Genomic DNA, 21931 nt, shown 5'->3' on the forward strand with positions numbered 1-21931 from the left:
GAATTTGGTTAACAGGAATTTGAAGAGCAATGAATGTGAAAACACATCACATATTATAATATGCTTACAGAAAGCTTTCTGCCGATTTTCATAAAGCTCTGTTTTGTAGTTCCTGAGAAAAAAACGTAATGTTAATTTCATTAAGGACAGACTGACAGGGGTATCAAAAGAGTTAGCCCCATTGGGATTCTGAAAAACCAAACTATTTGACAACTCGCTAGAATTTTTTTTTAAATGAAATTGATAAAGATATCCAGATTTTAATCATGGAGAATTTGCTTAAGGAAATTAAAGGTGACATTTTTTTTTAATACCTAACCGATTAAACACTTTACCCAAGATAGCGCTTTTTATCTTAAATTAGATAACTTGTATAAACATAACTGGTAAAGCATGGTAACATAATTTTTAACTCCCTTTACAAAAATTGAAACAAACTTAATTTACATATTTTAACTTTCCAATATGAAGCTATGTAAAATTAAGTAATACACTGATGGGCAGATCCATATAAAACTTTGATGATACTGACATTTCAATATATAAATGACCATCTATTTGCCCAAAAAGGGAGACAAATATTTAAATGTTCTAATTGAAACATTATATCAACCATCAATAGACCATATATATAATGATCTCAAAATCTTACTAGAGTGGAGACCTCGTTCCTCTGGGGACGTCCCTTTCTAAACTATACTTTCTCATTCCCCAGAGGTACAGTGGTCTTCGCTTTTTGTTCCAATGAGCAACAAGAATTAAATTTTTGTTAAAATCAAACTAAGTTTAATTTTGGACCCTTTGGACCTTAATGTAGACCAATTTCAAAAAACGGGACCCAAAATTAAAAATCTAAAAACACGGTTAGATTTGGCATATCAAAGAACCCCAATAATTCAATTTTTGATGAAATCAAACAAAGTTTAATTTTGGACCCTTTTCACCTCAATATGAACCAATTTGATAGCGGGGTCCACAAATAAAAATCTAAATACATGGTTAGATTCAGCATATCAAAGAACTCCATATATTCAATTTTTGTTGAAATCAAACAAAGTTTAATTTTGGACGCCAATTTGGACCAACTTGAAACTGGGCCAAAAATCAAAAATCTAAATACATGTTTAGATTCAGCATATCAAAGAACCCCATATATTCAATTTTTGTTAAAATCAAACAAAGTTTAATTTTGGACCCTTTGGACCTTAATGTAGACCAATTTGAAAACTGGACCCAAAATTAAAAATCTAAATACACGGTGAGATTCGGCATAACAAATAAATAAATGTGGTCAAAGATTTTACAAATCTAATGCGCCATAATGTGCAATTAAAGATTACTTCTTGAAATTTTTCAATATTTGAAATTTGAAAAAAAAATAATATTTGAAGAATAATTCTTTTTTATTTCTGAAATCTGAAATGAGAAAAAATTGACCCCCCACAATTTCTTTTTACCCCCCCCTTTTTTCCCCCAAAAAATTCTTTCCCTCAAGATATGGTCATAATCTCAATTCAAATTTCCAATGGAGTTTGCAACCATAATTACCCATTTAAATTTACCATAGTGCTAACTTATTCTATTTTATAATAGAATTTAAAATATAGTGTCAAATCTTTCATATGGATTTTTTTGTAAAAAAAAAAGATGCAACATTTGCAGATATTTTTACTGGTCTTCCTTTATAAATATGCATTTCTTTAAACATAATTTAAAAGCAGTGTAAGGGAAGTAACCAAAACGTTGTATTTGGATTACCTCCCTTACACTGTTTTAAATTATCTTAATTGGTCATTAACCATTACTTTATACATAATTTAAAAGCAGTGTAAGGGAGATAATTTCAATGATGTATTTGATTTATCTCCCTTACACTGCTTTAAATTATGTTTTGTACTAAAGTATTTGTCCATTAACCAGGACAACCTTGTTTTTCCCCCTTTTTTGCCCCTAATTCTTAAACGGTTTGAGCCATAACCCCACAAAGCAAATCCTAACCATCCCTTTGTGGTATGGAAACTTGTAGTATAATTTCAGAGAGATCCATACACCGTTCCACAGTTATTGTCTGGAAACTAGAATATGCTTATTTTTGGCCCCTTTTTGGCCCCTAATTCCTTAACTGTTGGTACCATAACCCCCAAAATCAATCCCCACCTTCCTTTTGTGATATTGAACCTTATGGTAAAATTTCATAGAGATCCATTCACTTCAACTAAAGTTAGAGTGCGAAAACTAATGCGTCTTCGGACGACGACGACGCCAACGTCATACCAATATACGACCACAAAAATTTTTTTGCGGTCGTATAAAAATTGGATATGATAAAAATCTTAATGGGGAAACTTTATGGAAGGCAAAAAAGAAGTGTGTGTGTTACATGCACCAAACTACGATATCTCCTCATCAACTTTTGTTGTTGAGGAAAACCAACATTTTTCTATACTATTTGGAATTAACTCAAAAAAAAATAGATGGGTTAATGACTTTATTTAAGAGCATCTACATATCGATTCAAACAGTCTTCAGTCAACAGTTGTTTTTTCTTTAATTTGGTTAGGGCTATTCCATTAAAATGTATGTGGAAGGGTAGGAAAAAGTAAAATCACAAAAATACTGAACTCTGAGGAAAATTCAAAAAGGAAAGTCCCAAATCAAATGGCAAAATCAAAAAAACAAACACATCAAACGAATGGATAACAACTGTCATATTCCTGACTTGGTACAGGCATTTTCTTATGTAGAAAGGAAGGGAAGTTTAATTATTGAATGTGGGTCATGGGTCTTTTTTCAGTATGCATCTATAACCATTATGCAAAATTATCTAAACAAGAGTGCACACGCTGAAATGTCTCGCCTTCTTTACTAATCATTGATATTATGTTGATAGTCCTAAATATAAAGCTTTATTACAACTGTCACATAAACTTAACATTAACCAAGTAAACTAAACATTGACCAATGAAACATGAAAATGAGGTCAAGGTCAGATGAACCATGCTAGACAGGCATGTACAGCTAACAATTCTTCCATACAACAAATATAGTTGACCTATTGCTTATAGTTTAAGAAAAACAGACCAAAACACAAAAACTTAACACTGAGCAATGAACCTTGAAAATGAGGTCAAGGTCAAATAAAACCTGCGTGACTGCCAAATAGATCATAAAATATTTCCATACACCAAATATAGTTGAACTATTGCATATAGTATAAGAAAAACAGACCAAAACACAAAAACTTAACTATAACCACTGAACCATGAAAATGAGGTCAAGGTCAGATGACACCTGCCAGTTGGACATGTACACCTTACAGTCCTTCCATACACCAAATATACTAGACCTATTGCTTATAGTATCTGAGATATGGACTTGACCGCCAAAACTTAACCTTGTTCATTGATCCATGAAATGAGGTCGAGGTCAAGTGAAAACTGTCTGATGGGCATGAGGACCTTGCAAGGTACGCACATACCAAATATAGTTGAACTATTGCATATAGTATTAGAAAAAAAGACCAAAACTCAAAAACTTAACTTTGACCACTGAACCATGAAAATGAGGTCAAGGCCAGATGACACCTGCCCGCTAGACATGTACACCTTACAATCATTCCATACACCAAATATAGTAGACCTATGGCATACAGTATAAGAAAAACAGACCAAAACACAAAAACATAACTATAACCACTGAACCATGAAAATGAGGTCAAGGTCAGATGACACCTGCCAGTTGGACATGTACACCTTACAGTCCTTCCATACACCGAATATACTAGACCTATTGCTTATAGTATCTGAGATATGGACTTGACCACCAAAACTTAACCTTGTTCACTGATCCATGAAATGAGGTCGAGGTCAAGTGAAAACTGTCTAACGGGCATGAGGACCTTGCAAGGTACGCACATACCAAATATAGTTATCCTATTACTTATAATAAGAGAGAATCTAACATTACAAAAAATCTGAACTTTTTTTTCAAGTAGTCACTGAACCATGAAAATGAGGTCAAGGACATTGGACATGTGACTGACGGAAACTTCGTAACATGAGGCATCCATATACAAAGTATGAAGCATCCAGACCTTCCACCTTCTAAAATATAAAGCTTTTAAGAAGTTAGCTAACGCCGCCGCCGCCGGATCACTATCCCTATGTCGAGCTTTCTGCGACAAAAGTCGCAGGCTCGACAAAAATGGTTCTAGGTTGTAGGGATATTTTAAGTCCTTTCCTACCCTCCCACATACATTTTAATGGAATAGCCCTTAATCAAAAATAAAACCATAGTTTTTCCAAATAATTAAAAGTAAAGTATACATTTTAATGGAATAGCCCTTAATCAAAAATAAAACCATAGTTTTTCCAAATAATTAAAAGTAAAGTGTACATTTTAATGGAATAGCCCTTAATCAAAAATAAAACCACAGTTTTTCCACATAATTAAAAGTAAAGTATACATTTTAATGGAATAGCCCTTAATCAAAAATAAAACCATAGTTTTTCCACATAATTAAAAGTAAAGTATACATTTTAATGGAATAGCCCTTAATCAAAAATAAAACCATAGTTTTTCCACATAATTAAAAGTAAAGTATACATTTTAATGGAATAGCCCTTAATCAAAAATAAAACCATAGTTTTTCCACATAATTAAAAGTAAAGTATACATTTTAATGGAATAGCCCTTAATCAAAAATAAAACCATAGTTTTTCCACATAATTAAAAGTAAAGTATACATTTTAATGGAATAGCCCTTAATCAAAAATAAAACCATAGTTTTTCCACATAATTAAAAGTAAAGTATACATTTTAATGGAATAGCCCTTAATCAAAAATAAAACCATAGTTTTTCCACATAATTAAAAGTAAAGTATACATTTTAATGGAATAGCCCTTAATCAAAAATAAAACCATAGTTTTTCCACATAATTAAAAGTAAAGTATACATTTTAATGGAATAGCCCTTAATCAAAAATAAAACCATAGTTTTTCCACATAATTAAAGTAAAGTATACCGTAGTTGTCTCATTGGCAATAACACCACATCTCAATACTTTTATGTATAGCTTCTTTTATATTCTAACAAATATTACCAGCACCTTTTGAACTTTGATCCCCATCTGTTTCTGAACTACTGGATCCTTTAACTTCTGTTTCTGGTGGAGTTATCTCCTCTTCTTTCTTTACATCTTCCATGTTTGCCTCATCATCCCATTGTTTATTGAAATCTTGATCTTCTTTAACTGCTGAATCTCGGGGAGATCTGGGTGAAACTTTTGTTGACCTTGGCATTTGGAATCTCACCTTTTGTCCTAAGAAAATTGGGAAGGTAGTTTGTCAAAAGTTATTATAATGAGTAAAAAGCTGTAAAAGAATGATTATTAATATCATAATATGTCATATATCCTATTGCCAGATAAAACAGGAAACATGTCTACTGGATACCAACAGGGCTAAGCAACAGCATAGAGTTGAAAGTTTCTATATTTTCCTAAAAATAATGTTTGTGGGTTTTTTAGTGCAGGATAATTTATTGTCATATTTCCAATCCAGCGTATTCAATTTTAAATATTTTTTGCGTTTTAAAAGAAGTGAGTTAAAAGAAGTGATGTGAATGAAAAGTGTTACGATGCCCTTTGAAAGAACACATCACCAACAGTAACTTGATATGATTAGGGCCCCATATACTAGAACAAAACCAAATTCATGCACTTTGATGTGTTCAACTCCCTCAATTTACATGATTCAGTAGCATTTCAGAATTGATAAAATGATACAGGTATAGGGGAGATAACTCTAACTCATAAAATATACCACCATATGTTTATGGTAGAGTGACTGACCTTTAAAGAGTTTGACAGTTTTGGACATACACATTTTTTACCTTTTCCTTCTACACCAATAACTAATTTACCTTCAAGTTTCAAAACTCATTTTTCACAGTTTGCAATTAGGAAGGTGTATTAAGTAAATACACTGTCAACACTATTGACCCTTTTTTTGTTGTCAACCAAAATCTAAGAGTGATAACTGTCTTCTTAAACAAAATGTATTGATGCCACATGTAAAAATAAAATTTCAATATGCAGATACATCTTAATTTCATTTAAATGCATACAAAAAAGTAAAATCACAAAAATACTGAACTCTTGAGAAAAATTCAAAAAGGAAAGTCCCTAATCAAATGGCAAAATCAAAAGCTCAAACACATCTAACATTACTTGGTACAGGCATCTTCTTATGTAGAAAATGGTGGATTGAACCTGGTTTTATAGCTTCAATTTATTTAATTTCATTTATTTCGTGGAAAGAATATATCCACGAAATTAAATCCCCCACGAAAATATCACCTACATATAATATCACTTCCATTTACTGGAAACCACGAAATTAAATCCCTATGAAATCTTATATAGACACAAAACCACGAAATTTTAACCCCACGAAAATAAATGTTTCTACAGTATAACCATACTCCTTTCATTAATAGATGAATGCAGAGGTGACGAATGTGCCTTTCTTTGACGTCTCTGTTCTAACTGTTCTTGGGCCTTTTTGCGTAGAGCTTCTTTTTTCCTTAAAGCCTGAAATAGTATTCAAAGATATTTAACATATCCATTTTTATATTTAAATTGCAAATTTAATAAATTGATATCATACTTTGATTGTACTAAAATTCTATAATTTGAAAATTTTCAAAATTTTTACTGACTTTAGACAAATATGAAATCAATAAATAGTACATTCTCAGTTCTGCATTATTCGCAGAAGTATTTTTTTTTTTTTTTAATTTTACATTATTTCTTAAGTAAAAAAGTGTTAAATGTATCTTTTTTAGCTGCCCTTTTCAAATTAAAGGTTTCACTTTTTCTGTATAAGCATTCTTTATTTTAACATTATAATTAAGTTACAAAAATATCAAACCTTTTTATCAGCTTGAGCTTTCATGAAATAAGTTAAAAAAAAACATGTGTAAGAAATTATGAAATTCTCTTATCAAGGAAGGAATAAATCACTTTATCAAACTTTGTCAAAATGCTAATTCCACTTAATCCAAATACAAATACATTGTATATATGTGAAATTAACCTTGGCTTTACTACAAAAACTCTGAAATTAAGACCATGGAGTCAAATTTGCATAACTTCTGTGACATACAAATTGTATAAGTCTCCATTTACATAAAAATGATTAATTTTGAAAAAAGAAGATTGCAGAACAGTTATATCTTTCTTTTGGCAAGAAATGAACCCTTTTTATTATCTAAAGCCTCCTTTGTTCAAAAAGACAATATCAATAATTTTTTAGATTCTCTATCATAACTTTTAACATGAACTCAAGATTAAAACTATTAGTTGTTATATAGGAATAGGCCCTGAAAATCCAAGTATCATGAGTTCCAAGTGGTAAAATTGAGGTTATCTTCCGAAAATTTCAAGGACACCATCAAAAGTTGGTTGACCATTATCAAATGTCTCAGATGACAAAGGATATAAGTTCCAATTGTTGTAACCACAATCCTTTCTCTTTTAATTGATTGTGACATCAATGAATGAGACTTATTTCCAAAGTTGCACTTACAACAAGCAACATAACAGATGCAACTAGTAGAGCAGGATCTGTTTACTCTTCTGGAGCACCTGAGATCACACATAGTTTTTTGCTTAGTCTTTAGTTTTTAGTTTTTTATGTAGTGTTTTGTGGACAAGTTTGTCTTTCATGCTTCTCATGTTTTGCCATGCTGTTTTAAGATTTACTTCAACTTATAAGTTTCGAATGTCCTCTTGGGATCTTCTGCCACGTTTTAACAATGTATCAATAAGCATTTTGATGTTTCATTAATACATATCGAGTAAATAAACCTAAATTGAGTATTAAAACTAAATGTTTTTAGTGGTTTGTTTCCAGAATTGAAAAAAATTACAATTTTATGAAAATTTCTCCATTCTAGTTATTTAATGTCTTTACTTATAGACCACTTGTTTCACACACTACTTGTCCAAAACAACAGATTCATTATTGTTTGCTGCTTAACATCCAGTGGCAAATATTTCATGCATGTTTGGGACAATCAGATTCAAAAGATGCATAAACTTAAGGTACATTAATTTTGTAATTAGAAATGTATCATCACAAAATAAAATCACTAAGTTCACAAAATGTTATCAACTGTTCCTAAGATTAAAAACCATCTACAAACAGACCAAAGTTGTGCAGAATATAACACATAAATGATATAGAATCACTAATTATTTTTTGCTAATTACTAATTATTTTTGCTATCATTAATTATTTTTGCTAATCACTAATTATTTTTGCTATCACTAACTATTTTTGCTAATCACTAATTATTTTTGCTATCACTAATTATTTTTGCTAATCACTAATTAATGTTTGCCTAGATTCTTGCTTCAATAGTGCCAGTGGTATGTCTATAAAGCAATAACAATTCTAAGCAATATCCTCTTAACAAGCATTCCTGCAATAAAATAGGCAATTTTTTTTTTATCAATAACAGGACAAAAGATTGAATCATAATCTAAAAGATTAGTAGAAAGATTGCAAGCCTGAAAAACTTATTCAGTCTTAAAAGTTTCTGCTTAACCCTTCTGATAAAATATAACATGTAAATTCAAATCTGATTAAGATATTTCTGTCTTTAAAAGGTCCCTTAATATCTGAAAATGTTAAGATTATTTTTTTAAATACGATAAATACCACATCTACCTAAAATCAAAAACATGCAATCATTAAAAAAATATCCAGTGGAATAGTCACTCTGTACACAGAACATTCAATCTTAAAGTAACTGACCAATCAGAACACCAGACTTGTGCATGTAATCAGATTATGATTGTATATACCCCATTATTATATAGCATAATTCTATTCAAGGTTTTCCAATATTTGTGGCGCATGTAGTATCAACTGTCATCCAATTTTGTTAGCCACAAATTTTACATGATACTCGAAAAATCGAATTATCAAAATTTGAAAAAAAAAAAATTGAATATTATTATTAAAGTCATAAAAATCTTTTCTTTCTTTTTTTAAATATCACCATGAAGCTATACCATTGTTAATAAGTCACATGTATAACAGTGTAATACTTATTATGTTAACAGTTATTGAGAAGGCTGCAGGATCCTAGGTCGACATCATATTGGCGACATTGCCTTAGCTTTGGTTCGTAAAAAGAAAAACATTACACTGAATAGCTGTTGTTTTTTATATTATGGTCAGATAATTAGAAAGCATCCCCACATTTATGGTGCCGTGACCAAGATTTGAACTTGGGTTGCCATAAGCAGGCCACATAAAACTTCAACATGTACTTCCATTACTTTGTTTAAAAAATCATTGCATGAAACAAACAAAAATAAAGGCAACAGTAGTATATCGCTGTTTAATAGTCATAAATTGATAGAGAAAAAAACAAATCCGGGTTACAAACTAAAACTGAGGGAAACACATCAAATATAAAAGGAGAACTACGACACAACAGAAACACCTGAATTTGAAAAGTTATCACCTGATTTGATCTTGATGCCAAAGTTAGAATTTTAATTCAGGAACTTTCCTTTGGAGATAAAAATCTTTGCATTATATTCTACTATGTGCTCCTTAATGATTTGTACAAATTTCAGGTTCAAAAATTTTTTTCCATGCCTCCGTCTTGTTTTGTCTTTGAAATTTCCAAAAAAATGACATTTTATTTGATTTGAACGGGTAAGTGATAATTTTGGATGCTTTTGCTTTGACCCCACTGCATATGGACATTTGAAATTAAAAAGCCAAGTCAAATATGTTGTTAGGTCAGATTAATAAAAGTTTAGCTTCAATTTTCCATTACTTTTTTTTTTCAGGTTCTTTTACGGTAATTGCAATGAAAAAGAATTCTTTTTCTAAATTTTGAATTGCACAAGTACTGGTGTCCTGTTAGATCTGGTTACCACTCTCTGTGAACAAAACAAAAGGTGCATGCATTAGCTCCTCCTACCATGAGACGATTTATAAAAGAATTTTCTGGATGTAGTTGCTTTGGAGCCATTCCATGTTTGGCTTTTTGTTCATAAGATTTCATATGATCATCATATCTGTCGCAACAAGCACCATCAACTCCTTCATGTTTATGCTGCAAAATGATTGAGGTATAATACAGTTCTTCCTCTAGAGAGAGCATCTTTTAACATCTACATTTCCAATTGAGCAAAATGTTGATACATTCAAAGGAGTAAGATAGTAATAGTTAGCATAGGTTTTAATTTGTATCCATATTTAATCGGCAAAATATATATATATGTAGAAAAAAGGGCATTTATTAAACTGATTCTTTCTTTCTGTTAGATTTCAGTTTTGGACCATTGTGTTAAAAGTACATTTTAAAAAACAGTATTATAAACTGAGAAAAACCCTGCCCTGTTGGGAACTGCAAAATCTAGGTCAAAACCTTATTTGGCAAATATTCTGTAATGGTCACATGATAATGAACATGTTTTCAAAGTTTCAGGTGATGCAACTTTGTGTTGACTACCTTAAACCAAGACTTTTAACATGATGCAGAGAATCTGCTGGATAGATGAACAGATGGGAAAGTATAATGCCCCCTACCATATCTTAAGCAGGGCATTAAATTTAGTCAAAATGAAACACCTTTAAACCAAAATTAGTACTTTATCATGAACAAAATAATGTTACACTAATATAACTGGCAATAGGTATTAAACAAGGTATTAGCATAAAGGTATTAAATATTTGAAGCAAATCAGTGATGGAAGAAATTATCTGGTTACCTCTCTGAGATTGGTATACAGTTTCTCCACTGTTGGTGCTGTCCCTACAAAACTTACATATGGTCTGCTGTTTAACTGAAATGAAATCCCATTATAATCAGCCATTCATTATAAAATTCTAAAATATATACAGATGTAGAAAGTCAATAGGATAACATGTCCAACTCATCCATCTTCAATGAACTGTGAAATCATGGTCCAAACCCAAATTTGGCACATATATTTCACCTTATCATAATCATGATAATGAACATGTGTACCAAATTTTCAGGTTAATGTGACTTTTCATATATATAAGATGTCAACTTCAACACTGTTTCAAAAAGATATTGGAGGATTCTTACATGTATATTGCGAGCATAAAATACAATAACAATGCTGAAAATGGAAATAGCTGTTAAGGACTGAAGTGTTACATTTTTTTCCTTCAAATTACTGGTTTAGAAATACAAAATGTATCTATGAAGGGAGATAATATTTACATTACAAATTATCTCCCTTGGTTATGAATCTATTAGATGACAAAAACTTCAAATGTATCATGTACTCAAAGTTTACTAAGTTTTCTGAGAGATGAAAAAAAACAAAGAACTAAAACTTATAAGAGTAACTAGATATATGAAAAACTGTATATTCTTTGCTAACACAGGCCGCATTCATATAGGTCACTGACAAATCAAAGCAAATAACTGAAAAGTTTGTATAGCTTTAAAATTCATATGACAATGTTGCATAGACAAAACATTGTGTCATCTCTATTAATCAAAATATTCTCTCCCTTGTTCATGCGCTCTGCTCTATCACTAGAAAGGAAGAAAACTGATCTATGTGATCTAAATTAAGGATGTTCGCTACTCTTGTTTTTGACTTTTTGTCAGATATTCGGAATTCTCTAGTTTTATCCATGTTAGTGCCAATAAAAATTTTGACTGCTAACCCTCACTTTTCTTTTCATAATCTTATTATATATTGTTTAAAAAGCCATTTTTGAAAATCTTATATAATCCTTGTTATTTTTTCCCAGTATTTGAAAGAAAAAAGGTGCCCATGTTAAATACATGAAAAATCTAGAGAGAAACATTTCCCGCCAAATTTTCAATGGCTTATATCTCGAAAACAAGCACACGGACCCTTCATTTTTTTCTGCTTTTTTAGTTCCTTTATGTATATACTACAAATTTATAACAGTCTTATAAAAAGCTTGTTATTTTTAAACAGAGTAGCGAACATCCTTAAGCAAGAATATATGTTTCTAAATCTAACTACACATTTTTACACCTACAAATACAACTAAATTCCGATGGATCACTACAACATGAGTTGAAGGTATTAAGTTTTCATTGGCAACAACAGGGTCATCTCTAATACACAAAATCACTCATGACACAAATATACCAACCATTAATTCAAATTCTGCCTATGAATATATCAATTAATCATAGATTAGTTATATAATGAATAGAAATTATTTTCAATCCAAGTTTTCAGAATCTGAAGCATTCTGGGTAAAATTTTCATAAAACATTCTGATTGGTCAACATTGTCATAAACAATGGAAAATCTACCAATGATGTGATATTATTTTCAGTTTTGGGAATGAACAATAAAATTGTACAATGATAGCTGAAAAATGACTAATTATTATCTTTAATTTTGGAATATTTTTAGCATACTGGGCAAATTAGAATAACAAATATACAAGATATTAGTGTTACCTTAAATGATGGAGAGCAGTTTAAAAGACAATTAATTTATTTAATGTTGAGGTTACTAAAATTAAAAACCTTCTTATAAAAAAATGTCCCAAGTGATATCATATCATTATGTAAGGTCATTCTACACTATGGAGACAATTAACCAAAAGAAAAGGTTTTGGAAAATCAGGTTTGCAAATTACTTATACTTTAAATGTTGCTTTACACCAATTGAGCCTTATTTTAAATTATTCTGTCTTTTGTTAACCCTTTCGCTGCCACGGCAAAATTTCAAAATTCTGCGTTCAGTGCCACGGCTTGTTTTGGAAGTCGTTGCGAAGGTAAAGGAGGCTTTGTGACGTCAACAATAGAAGAAAGTTCTATTGAGAAATGAATGATGGTTTCCATTTCTACAGCATGTGATATGGCAATTCCGATATTTCCGGAATAATACAATATTGTTACTTGTCAAAATTAATATCTATATATATATAATGTTTATTCAATAACAAATCATTATACCCTCAGAAACATAAATCAAAATAACACGATATATTATAAACATACAATCAATAAAAAAAACCACCAAGTCTAGCTATATTTGAAATTGTGATGCAATGCAAATTATGCAGAACATGTAGTAGGATAATGAGGGGAAAACTATAATACCTTCCGAAAAATGTATTGATACCGGCATAAAATGCAAACGTCAGATATTTTGAAAAGCCCAATTCACGGCACGGCCACCATATACATTACGAAACCCTTTTGCCACCCGTTTCATACTATGTCAAATATTATCAAGCAAAGAAAACTTTGTTCAGAGGTCCACCCGGTGCAAAATATTATTTTCGCCTGAAACACTTAAGACTATAAAACGCCGAGGTCTAAGAAAATAGACAAGAGTTTCTTGATATTTCATAATATATTTACAAAAACTAACAACTCAGAATATTTACAACAAAAAGTCCAGCTTCCTTCCCTAAAGAGATGCAATCTTGTTTGTCTCTATAAAAGCAATCATTTAATTTTCAAGATGGGGAATTTGGATCAAATTATGGATCCTGATTATTTTTTAGGCAAAATTTCGATCGTGGCATTGTCTTTCGGCACGCTGGTGCGCGCAATTTTTTTTTCTGAATTAAAATAATCTTTAATTTTGTGCACCTTTTGTGTTCCGGCTTTTTTATTTTAACCAATTGCTCAACCTTGATATTTTCACTAAGAAACCCCGTCCTGCATTTGACCTCAAACATATCCCCCCCCCCCCCCCCCCCCCCCCGGAATTAAACTAAAATTGTTACTTACTGAGGAGATGTGGATACATAATTTGGAAGGACGGACGGATGCAAACCAAGATTCAGAGTAATAAAATAATTTCATGTCATGAAGCGATAACGGTAAATCTTGTGTTTGGAATGTTACACAATGTAAGAGAATATAAAATGTATATTTTATTAGGAATAAAATAAATATTTGTACCTACACGTAGATAAAAACGGGTACTTATAAGCCCATTAATGATCACACTCTGTGACTCTGTCCCAATTTGAGTTTTTATAAGGCAGAAGCTATTTTTCTGGCGTCGCCAAAAAAATATATATGCTATTTTGCCGGCTCTAGATATTAGTGGAAGCCAATATTGTCAGTAAAAACGATTTTGTTTACAGATACATGTATTTAATTCAAAGAACTGACTATTATTTCAAAAACAAATTTAATTTGAACATTTTTGCTTCTGAAGCTAAGTGATTGATTTTATCTGATTCTAGAAGTAATTTCAACTGCATGTTTTAATTACTATGATTTCCGCATTTTAGAAACATCCGTGATCCAAGATCCAATATTATATTGAACGTATTTGAAAATCAGATGTATACAAAAATTAAATGAAATGGGAAAATCACGGTAGGGTGAAGAACCACCTCTTAAAATCTGAGTTCCAAATTATTGTTTTGGCCGGAGGAGTTCTAGTCCAATTACCAAATTGCACCATTTTTTTTGAAAAAAATATGTTGATGGCCTAGCTGCTGACCGAAAAATAATTAGATTTTGCATTGTAGCGTGAACAAATTTTTATGCTGTCACCTGCTTCATGTAGTTCTATTTCACATGATAGGAAAAAAAATGTTGCTTTCCTTCTAAAAATATCGGAGGAAGGTTCTGAAACACAATGAAAATCCCAGCCCCCCCCCCCCCTCCCCAGATAAGAAAATGGTTGTTGCCTAATATAACCTTTTTTTCCTAATTTTTCGAAAAGTGCTTGATTTTTTCTACATTTCAGTGACGTCACAATTAAAAACATGACGTCATTTTTGGAACTATTGGCATTGCGCTTCCAAAATGTCAGACATTTCCGAAGATTCCGAAGTTTCCAGTATTGAAAGTGAAACGGATTCAGATGTTGATCTAGCTCAAGAGATCACAGAATCGGAGAGTAGCGAAGATGAAAATGTGCCGAACCAACGTCCATGGTTTAGAATCTACCCACCAGAAATAGATGAAATGCAACAGAACTTTGCCGAGAATGTTGGACTTCAAGACGCTCCTCCAAGGAATTCAAGACCTATATCTTATTTTTTCCTGTTTATGACAATGGATTACTTAAGACAAATAGTTACAGAAACCAAAAGGTACTATCATGTACATATTTTATCGATGCATGCTTTATGTACATCACCAAGGAATTGATAAACATAGAACATTTTCATAATTTAAAACCGGACATAAGTCGAACATTTGAACTGCTTATTTGCTTTAAAAAAGTTATTTGGCATTTTATTAAAAAGTCGGAAGTTAAGACCCCAGGAGGGGGGGGGGGGGGTTACTTCCTATATTTTTTGTGGTACGAGTGTGCCGCAAAACAGGGTCGCTTTTTCATGCCCTGCTGGTTAGAACAGGGTCCCTTTTTCATGTCCTGCTGGTTAGAATTGGGTCGCGTTTTCATGCCTTGCTGGTGAGAACAGGGTCTTTTTTAGACAAAGTATTTGTCTAGAACAGGATCTTACATTAATGAATTATTTGGTGACAGGGTATAAATTTCTGAACTAGTCTAGAACATATAGGTCTCTATCTAGAACAAGGTATACATTTTCTGAGCGTGTCTAGAACAGGTATACATTTTCTGAGCGTGTCTAGAACAGGGTATGTTTTTCAATATTTCTGTTTAGAACAGGGTATGTTTTTCAATGTTTTCAGGTTAGAACAGGGTATGATTTGGCAAGTGCTGTCGGCACAGTTATACCCGAAAGGATAGTCAGTAACCACCACCCCGCGGTTAAGACTATGAGCCCTTAGACGCTCATTTTACACACATGCATGTACGAAGAGACACTACCTTATTAACATTAGAACAGTCACCATTGGCGGATCTATGATCGGCACCCCCTCATTCACGCGGTTATAATATTTACAAGAAAAAAAAAACATTGTGCCTTTTCATCTTTTTTCATGATGTGTTGCCTTATTTCTCAGCAAAACAATAAAAAGTAATCTAAGCGCTAGCTCCTTTTTCGTGGAGAAAGGGTATATTTTCGTGAGAAAATTATAACCGCTTGCTTCTAAAAAACAAACAGTTTCAATGGAGAAAAAGTAACTTTCGATGGAAAACTTATAAAACCTATTTCTTTGCAGGTATGCAGCAGACTATATTGCTAGTAAAGACAGAATTCAACGATTCTCGCGCCTGCATGACTGGTTCAAAGTTGGGGTTTTAACATTGAGAGATCTGAAAGCGTTTTTAGCGGTTATTCTCAATATGGGTATCATTAAGAAACCGGATATAACCGAATATTGGAATACAAAGTTTGCTAGCCAATCAACAAAATGGTTTAGAGACATGTTTTCAAGGAACCGGTTCCAATTGATTTTGAAGTTTTTTCATATAACTAACAATGATATGATTCCTAACCGTGATGATCCACAGTATTCCCCGACCGGAAAATTTCAATGCTTCGTTGATTTGTTTAATGCCAAATCTAAACAATATTATACACCAAATCAATCCTTAAGCATAGACGAAAGTTTAATAGGAACACGGGGCAGGTCAATATTGATTCAATATATACCCTCAAAGGCAGCGAAATTCGGTGTTAAATTATGGGTGGCTGAATCAATAACGGGATACATTGTTCATCTTAATGTGTATAAAGGAAAGCGTTATGACCCAACCCCTGCCGGAATGTTACAGGGAAGTTACGTAGTAAATTCACTTTTAGACTCGTGCAATTTTTTTAATAAATACTACCACGTTGTCACAGACAGCTTTTTCACGTCACTTGATTTAGCAAAAGAACTACTGCGGAAAGAGACATTTTTGACTGGAACTTTACGTAAAAATCGTGCCATGCCAAGCTCTATAAAAAAACCGACAATAGATGAAAACGAAGCTAAGTTTTTAAGACAAGGACAGTTATTGCTATGTGCGTATAAGGAAGCTATGCGTAGGAAACCTGTCCGTCTGTTATCCACTGCATGTAGAGCCGAACTTAATAATAACGGGAAACCAAAAATGATTGAATATTACAACACAAAAAAGGGAGGAGTAGATCTAGCTGATCAGCTTGTCAGCGCATATGTCGATGATAGAAAAACTATGAAAGTATGGAAAAAAATTGTATTCAATCTACTACAAAGAATGGTAACAAATGCTTATATACTTTATAAACAAAATAGTGATGCACCACGTCTCTCGAGGTTATCATTTCTGCAAAGTATAATTGAGGATCTCGCACAAGAGCATCTTTTATCACGTCAGCAAAGACTCCCTAATCGTGAACTAAATAATGCGCGCATACGACTCCGTAAGGTCCCCGACGGAAAAGAAAAAGATTGTAGCGGTTGTTCAGACAGAAACGGGTGGAATGGGAGAAAGAGAACGAGAACTGTTTGTGTTAGATGTGGAAATGGACTTCATAAAAAATGCAAACATAATCATGTATGTGTGGAAGAATAATTAATATATCTAAAATTGTGAAATCTATCTATTTATTCGCCATGTATATGCTAATGACTTACACCCCCCCCCCCCCCCCCCCCCCCCCCCCCACCCACCCACCCACCCACACACAAAAAAAAAAATCCAAAACAAAAACAGAATCTGTCTGCACTATGTGCGAAAGAAAAAAATCCAAACACCAAACTTATTGCAAAGCTGTACAAAACATTTGAGTCGTAAATAATAGCATGCAAGTAAAAGAAACAAATGGACTATCGATAGACAAAAGTGTTTCTAAAGAATAGGAAATTGAATGGAAATGGGGAATGTGTCAAAAAGACAAAAACCCATCCAGCGGGACCACTTACAAGTCTTCATTGAATAGTGAGAAACAGTGAGGTAATTTTCGAGACAAACAAATAATATCTGAACCAAAAATAGCCATACGTTATTTTTGAAATGCAACGCCAAGTGGAAGTGGCAAGTGCGCTCTTAGGTGGCGGGAGATCGACGTCACAATTCTGTACTGATGACGGCGTTGGTAACGTCGCTAAAATAACATCGGCCTAAAATCGGCCCTCTGGCACTGAACGTAGTATGTACAGATCGGCCCAAAATCGGCCCTCTGGCATACAATGGGTTAAGGACTGTGAATTAGTGAGAAGACACACAATGTGAACTGCACTATTTAGCAATTCTTGAAAATTCTAATGATGTTTGCTAAGAAAAAAATATGCCATTAAAATATTTAAGGGTAACATTGGACAATAACTTTATCCAGCATCATTTTTAACACACTGTTGGGAAAAGGCAAACAAAAAGTGATTATTTCAACCCAAATTGGTCTTTTTGGCACTTTCAAGGGTTAAAATGACACTCTAACAAAAAACCCTGCATTTGTTGACCTTTCAAGACATCATTTAATTATTTGATTACTTTTAATCGAGACGGAGATGAGCTTTGAGCTTAAGACAAACAAGATTTAAAAGGCTTCTTTTTGGACCTATTAAATTTCAATTTAAACGACAGTTTGAAAGGTTAGTAGGCTTAAATGTATCAAATCAAATTTCACTCATTTTTAAAATAAGTTTATAGTTCACATAATTGTTCTATACCTTTAACAATAAACATTTTTAGGGTTAATATATTGAAACATTTCAAGTACAAACAAACTTCATCAAAGCAATGTTAAATATTTTGTTTGAGTATAAGCATTATTTGAACTTTTGAAAAGGAAAAGAAAGTATGTGGGGCAGATTTTGGGTTCATGGGAGATCTTTGATTGTCTCTGTTATATTTATTCACAATTTTTGATTATACAGTGTGATTTAGAGTTTGACGTATTGTAGAGACATTTGTCTATTGTTGAAAGCCTATAGTGACCATTAGATACATGCAGATGTCTTTTGGTGTTCTTGGGTAGCTGTCTCTGGTGTACAAAATAGTAGGCTCCACATCTCTTTTTATTCATAAGTCTGACAAAAATATTGATCATGAAATCTCTTTAGATTGATCAATATATCAAAGGAACAGGGCATAAAATTTACTGCTGCTCTTCATCTTGATGTGTGTGATTGAAAAGTTTAAATTCAAAATTTTCCCCCAACAAACTCCATCTAAAAATGTTCATTAGAGGGAAGATAAAATATCAATGGTTTACTTTCGACCAGTTCCAAGTGGCTATATAACTTAGTTCAAATCAGAAACAGGAAGACATTCTTTTTTAAAGATTTACATTTTCTTCAGGATATATAGAAAACCTGTAAATGTAAAGGTTTTTATATTCCCAATTTTAGAATAATAATTATCACATATAAATATCAATTAGCAATTTCATGTTAAAAAAGTTTTGTCAATTTTATTTTATATTTTACAACTAGTTTTTATTTTCTTAACATTTATCGAATCATTTAAAAAAAAAGAGCGACTTAATTGTAGTAACTTAATATAAAATGATTTTCTTGCCTACTAACCTATATCAAATATTTATTACCCATGTAACAAACAGTATTACTTCTTAATTTTCTTTTTTTTTCAAAGGAAAACCCTACAAACCTGATCACTACTGTAAGGACACACTTTGAAAGTTATTTCATAATTCAACCTGTAAACCAAACATGAGGTGGGGTGGGGGGTGGGGGGCTACACTGGGACGCTGACAGCAGCTCATTTACCAAATCCCACTTTTTATGTAAATTGTTCCCTCTTCCCACTATTTTTCAATTTTTGTCCATCTGTAGATCCTACTTTTATTCACCACTTTTTTCCCACATACCCACTTTTTTTACCAGCCTTGAAAAAATTCCCACTTTTTTCATTCTTTTTCCACCACCTTTTTCCCACATACCCACTTTTTTACCAGCCTTGAAAAATTTCCCACTTTTTTCATTCTTTTTTCCACCTGTAGATCCCTTTTTTTCACCACCTTTTTCCCACATACACACTTTTTTTACCAGCCTTGAAAAAATTCCCACTTTTTTCATTCTTTTTCCCACATACCCACTTTTTTACCAGCCTTGAAAAATTTCCCACTTTTTTCATTCTTTTTTCCACCTGTAGATCCCTTTTTTTTTCACCACCTTTTTCCCATATACCCACTTTTTTACCAGCCTTGAAAAACTTCCCACTTTTTTCGTTCTTTTTTCCACCACCTTTTTCCCACATACCCACTTTTTTACCAGCCTTGAAAAACCAGGCTTGCAAATATTAGAAATTCTTTTTTTTTAAGACAGCACACTTCTGAACAACATTAGTTAGCAATACCATTTTGAGGTTTGTTGGGGAGATAAAAAAAAAAGTCATTAAAATTCATTTGGTAGAACATTTATAATTAAAATTAAGAAACTATTTCCCCACTGAGGAGCATTTACTTACACACACTTTGACAATGACAAACAAAAAATTATTATTTCAACCTAAATTTGCAATTTTTGCACTTTCTTCGGAGTTGTTTTGACCCTCTGCAGATAGCCCTTGCATTTATAGACCTTTATGAAATCTTTTAATTATTTGATTACTTTAAATTGAGATGGAGATGAGCTTAAACTAAGGACAAACAAGATTTAAAAGGCTTTCTTTTCAACCTGTTAAATTTCAATTTCAACGCCAATTTACAACATTAATAGTCTTAAATGTATCAAATCAAATTCCACTCAATTTTTATAATGAGTTTAAAGTTTACATAATTTTCTATACCTTTAATATTAAAATCTTTTAACAATAAACATTTCTAGGGTCAATATATATATTGAAACATTTTGAAAACAAACAGACTTCTGTAACTTGAAAATCAAAGCAACCATTGAATATATCGTAAAGTATACAAAATTGTTTGCACTCCTGAAAAGGAAAAGAAAGAATAAGGGGTAGATTTTGGACTGAAGGCAGATCTTTGATGGCCTTTGTTAAATTTATTCACTCTTTTTTTTTGTTTTTTGACTAAGGTAAATTCAGGGCTTCACAAATTGTGAAGACACTCAAAGACTTAAATTGGTGTCTAAATGTCTTTAAGATTTTAATGTTGTTGGGTTGCTGTCTCATTGACATATACCCCACATCATTTTTATCAATTAGTCGGACAAAAATTTTATGAAATTTAAAATATCAAAGGAGCAGGGCTTTATAATTATTGCTAATCTTCTTTCCGAAAAAAAAGAGGCGGAAGATATAAAAGGGACAATCAAAATTCATAATCTAGAAAGGGAACTTAGACAACACTGTGGCAAAAAATCTGGACCAAATTTAGAGAATTTTCTGGACAGCACATTCATTAAAAGGCTTTCAAGCCTCCTAATGGGGTTTTTGATTATGTGATTACTTAGCTGCTTTTATAGTGATTATTTGATTACCAGCTTACAAATATTTCATGATTGTTTGATTATTTGATTATCTTGTTTAAAAAAATAATTAATGATTATGTGATTATATTGGCAAAATATTTGTGATTATGTGATTACTTGGACACCCCAATGAGGGGCCTCGCTTTCACCCTCCCATTTAGAGAAGAAATTTTCAAATTAAATACTAAATATGTTTTGCAATTCTTATTTCATGTTTCTTTCTCTTTCATTTTAACTTTAAAATTTGGAGAATCATCTCAATAAAAGAAAAAAAAGTTACAACTAGTAGATGTAAAATAATTTTCATACCTTCCAACTTTTATAAAATATTCATTGGTACTGTGCATATATATACCTCATAATCCTACATCATTCAGATGAGATCAAAAGTTCCCACATTAAAAAATTTTTTCTGATTATCAAACCCTTTCAAAGTTTTCATGAATTTAAATTTAATAAGAAAATGATAAGAAATTAAGGCAATAACTATCAAAGTATTTCCATATCAATGGTTTGGAAAAAAACTCAATCAACATTTTTTTCCAGAAATTTTGAAGTTGATGACAGTGGCTTTTGTTACATATCTCTTTTCATTACATTTACATGTATAATATGGAGGAGTGGAAATTGATTGAGAAGGGACCTATTATGATTTAGATA

General features: G+C 32.0%; 1 protein-coding gene and 1 long non-coding RNA gene across 13 annotated transcripts in view; one reads left to right on the forward strand and one right to left on the reverse strand.

Moving 5' to 3' along the window:
* The window catches only part of LOC127724579 (trichohyalin-like), an 81705-nt gene that overhangs the window by 36731 nt on the left and 23043 nt on the right, over positions 1–21931 (reverse strand). For 8 of the 12 annotated variants that reach the window (XM_052231586.1, XM_052231584.1, XM_052231579.1 and 5 more), the window contains 4 exons: positions 10803–10877; positions 10010–10144; positions 6485–6593; positions 5103–5321 (listed from right to left, as the gene is read on the reverse strand). In XM_052231586.1, the coding sequence (XP_052087546.1) occupies positions 5103–5321; positions 6485–6593; positions 10010–10144; positions 10803–10877 (538 nt within the window). The remainder of the gene's footprint in view (positions 1–5102; positions 5322–6484; positions 6594–10009; positions 10145–10802; positions 10878–21931) is intronic. The other 4 variants (XM_052231587.1, XM_052231585.1, XM_052231581.1 and 1 more) reach the window with 2 other exon arrangements.
* Positions 3212–3837, forward strand: LOC127724631 (uncharacterized). Its single transcript, XR_007992619.1, has 2 exons — positions 3212–3273; positions 3714–3837. It is a non-coding gene; the product is annotated as an uncharacterized LOC127724631 (long non-coding RNA).

The sequence above is a fragment of the Mytilus californianus genome, unplaced genomic scaffold (assembly GCF_021869535.1).
Source record: "Mytilus californianus isolate M0D057914Y unplaced genomic scaffold, xbMytCali1.0.p SCAF_14, whole genome shotgun sequence".
Taxonomy (NCBI): Eukaryota; Metazoa; Mollusca; class Bivalvia; order Mytilida; family Mytilidae; genus Mytilus; species Mytilus californianus.